Source organism: Caretta caretta, chromosome 12, assembly GCF_965140235.1.
Source record: "Caretta caretta isolate rCarCar2 chromosome 12, rCarCar1.hap1, whole genome shotgun sequence".
In the NCBI taxonomy this organism is placed as follows: domain Eukaryota; kingdom Metazoa; phylum Chordata; order Testudines; family Cheloniidae; genus Caretta; species Caretta caretta.
The window spans coordinates 33,780,330-33,783,155 of NC_134217.1; the positions used below are offsets into that span (position 1 = coordinate 33,780,330).

The window sequence follows — 2,826 nt, forward strand, 5'->3', positions numbered from 1 at the left end:
CCAACAGGAGACTGGGTTTGTGGGGGGAGAGAAAATCTTTTGTAGTGGTAAACACCCATTCTTTCATGCTTTGTGTGTATAAAAGATCTTCTATACTTTCCACAGTATGCATCCGATGAAGTGAGCTGTAACTCACGAAAGCTTAGCCCTGGTCTACACTAGGACTTTAGGTCGAATTTAGCAGGGTTAAATCGATGTAAACCTGCACTGGTCCACACAATGAAGTCCTTTATTTCGACTTAAAGGGCTCTTAAAATCGATTTCCTTACTCCACCCCTGACAAGTGGATTAGCACTTAAATCGACATTGCCGGCTCGAATTTGGGGTACTGTGGACACAATTCGATGGTATTGGCCTCCGGGAGCTATCCCAGAGTGCTCCATTATGACCGCTCTGGACAGCACTCTCAACTCAGATGCACTGGCCAGGTAGACAGGAAAAGAACCGCGAACTTTTGAATCTCATTTCCTGTTTGGCCAGTGTGGCAAGCTACAGGTGACCATGCAGAGCTCATTAGCACAGGTGACCATGATGGAGTCCCAGAATCGCAAAAGAGCTCCAGCATGGACCAAACGGGAGGTATGGGATCTGATCGCTGTTTGGGGAGAGGAATCCGTGCTATCAGAACTCCGTTCCAGTTTTTGAAATGCCAAAACCTTTGTGAAAATCTCCCAGGGCATGAAGGACAGAGGCCATAACAGGGACCCGAAGCAGTGCCGCGTGAAACTGAAGGAGCTGAGGCAAGCCTACCAGAAAACCAGAGAGGCGAACAGCCGCTCTGGGTCAGAGCCCCAAACATGCCGCTTCTATGATGAGCTGCATGCCATTTTAGGGGGTTCAGCCACCACTACCCCAGCCGTGTTGTTTGACTCCTTCAATGGAGATGGAGGCAATACGGAAGCAGGTTTTGGGGATGAAGAAGATGATGATGATGAGGAGGTTGTAGCTAGCTCACAGCAAGCAAGCGGAAAAACCGGTTTTCCTGACAGCCAGGAACTGTTTCTCACCCTAGACCAGGAGCCAGTACCCCCCGAACCCACCCAAGGCTGCCTCCTGGACCCAGCAGGCGGAGAAGGGACCTCTGGTGAGTGTACCTTTTAAAATACTATACATGGTTTAAAAGCAAGCATGTGAAAGGATTACTTTGCCTTGGCATTTGCGGTTCTCCTAGATGTAGTCCTAAAGCCTTTGCAAAAGGTTTCTGGGGAGGGCAGCCTTATTGCGTCCTTCATGGTAGGACACTTTACCACTCCAGGCCAGTAACACGTACTCGGGAATCATTGTAGAACAAAGCATTGCAGTGTATGTTTGCTGGCATTCAAACAACATCCGTTCTTTATCTCTCTGTGTTATCCTCAGGAGAGTGAGATATATTTCATGGTCACCTGGTTGAAATAGAGTGCTTTTCTTCAGGGGACACTCAGAGGAGCCCATTCCTGCTGGGCTGTTTGCCTGTGGCTAAACAGAAATGTTCCCCGCTGTTAGCCACAGGGAGGAGGGAAGGTTGAGGGGGTAGTCATGCGGTGGGAGGAGGCAAAATGCGACCTTGTAACGAAAGCACATGTGCTATGTATGTAATGTTAACAGCAAGGTTTACCCTGAAAGAGTGTAGCCACTGTTTTATAAAATGTATCTTTTTAAATACCGCTGTCCCTTTTTTTTTCTCCACCAGCTGCATGTGTTTCAATGATCACAGGATCTTCTCCTTCCCAGGGGCTAGTGAAGCTTAGAAAGAAAAAAAAACGCACTCGCGATGAAATGTTCTCCGAGCTCATGCTGTCCTCCCACACTGACAGAGCACAGACGAATGCGTGGAGGCAAATAATGTCAGAGTGCAGGAAAGCACAAAATGACCGGGAGGAGAGGTGGCGGGCTGAAGAGAGTAAGTGGCGGGCTGAAGAGAGGGCTGAAGCTCAAATGTGGCGGCAGCATGATGAGAGGAGGCAGGATTCAATGCTGAGGCTGCTGCAGGACCAAACCAGTATGCTCCAGTGTATGGTTGAGCTGCAGCAAAGGCAGCTGGAGCACAGACTGCCACTGCAGCCCCTCTGTAACCAACCTCCCTCCTCCCCAAGTTCCATAGCCTCCACACCCAGACGCCCAAGAACGCAGTGGGGGGGCCTCCGGCCAACCAGCCACTCCACCACAGAGGATTGCCCAAAAAAAAGAAGGCTGTCATTCAATAAATTTTAAAGTTGTAAACTTTTAAAGTGCTGTGCTTAAAGTGCTGTGTGGCATTTTCCTTCCCTCCTCCACCACCCCTCCTGGGCTACCTTGGTAGTCATCCCCCTATTTGTGTGATGAATGAGTAAAGAATGCATGAATGTGAAGCAACAATGACTTTATTGCCTCTGCAAGCGGTGATTGAAGGGAGGAGGGGCGGGTGGTTAGCTTACAGGGAAGTAGAGTGAACCAAGGGGCGGGGGGTTTCATCAAGGAGAAACAAACAGAACTTTCACACCGTAGCCTGGCCAGTCATGAAACTGGTTTTCAAAGCTTCTCTGATGCATACCACGCCCTCCTGTGCTCTTCTAACCGCCCTGGTGTCTGGCTGCGCGTAACCAGCAGCCAGGCGATTTGCCTCAACCTCCCACCCCGCCATAAACGTCTCCCCCTTACTCTCACAGATATTGTGGAGCACACAGCAAGCAGTAATAGCAGTGGGAATATTGGTTTCGCTGAGGTCTAAGCGAGTCAGTAAACTGCGCCAGCGCGCCTTTAAACGTCCAAATGCACATTCTACCACCATTCTGCACTTGCTCAGCCTGTAGTTGAACAGCTCCTGACTACTGTCCAGGCTGCCTGTGTACGGCTTCATGAGCCATG

General features: G+C 49.8%; 1 protein-coding gene across 1 annotated transcript; it reads left to right on the forward strand.

Moving 5' to 3' along the window:
• Window positions 1-258: 258 nt before the first annotated feature.
• LOC125620891 (uncharacterized) lies at window positions 259-2,248 on the forward strand. Its single transcript, XM_048817140.2, has 2 exons — window positions 259-1,084; window positions 1,673-2,248. The coding sequence occupies exons 1-2, from the start codon at window positions 679-681 to the stop codon at window positions 2,191-2,193; spliced, it is 927 nt and encodes a 308-aa protein (XP_048673097.2). The 5' UTR covers window positions 259-678; the 3' UTR covers window positions 2,194-2,248.
• The last annotated feature ends 578 nt before the right edge of the window (window positions 2,249-2,826 follow it).

What these genes read in the sequence shown, in the direction of transcription:
- LOC125620891 (XM_048817140.2), top strand. Translation starts at nt 679, where the DNA reads ATGAAGGACAGAGGCCATAACAGGGACCCGAAGCAGTGCCGCGTGAAA. An exon ending in AGGCGGAGAAGGGACCTCTG is followed by an intron (nt 1,085 to 1,672) that starts GTGAGTGTACCT and finishes TTTCTCCACCAG; the next exon opens with CTGCATGTGTTTCAATGATC.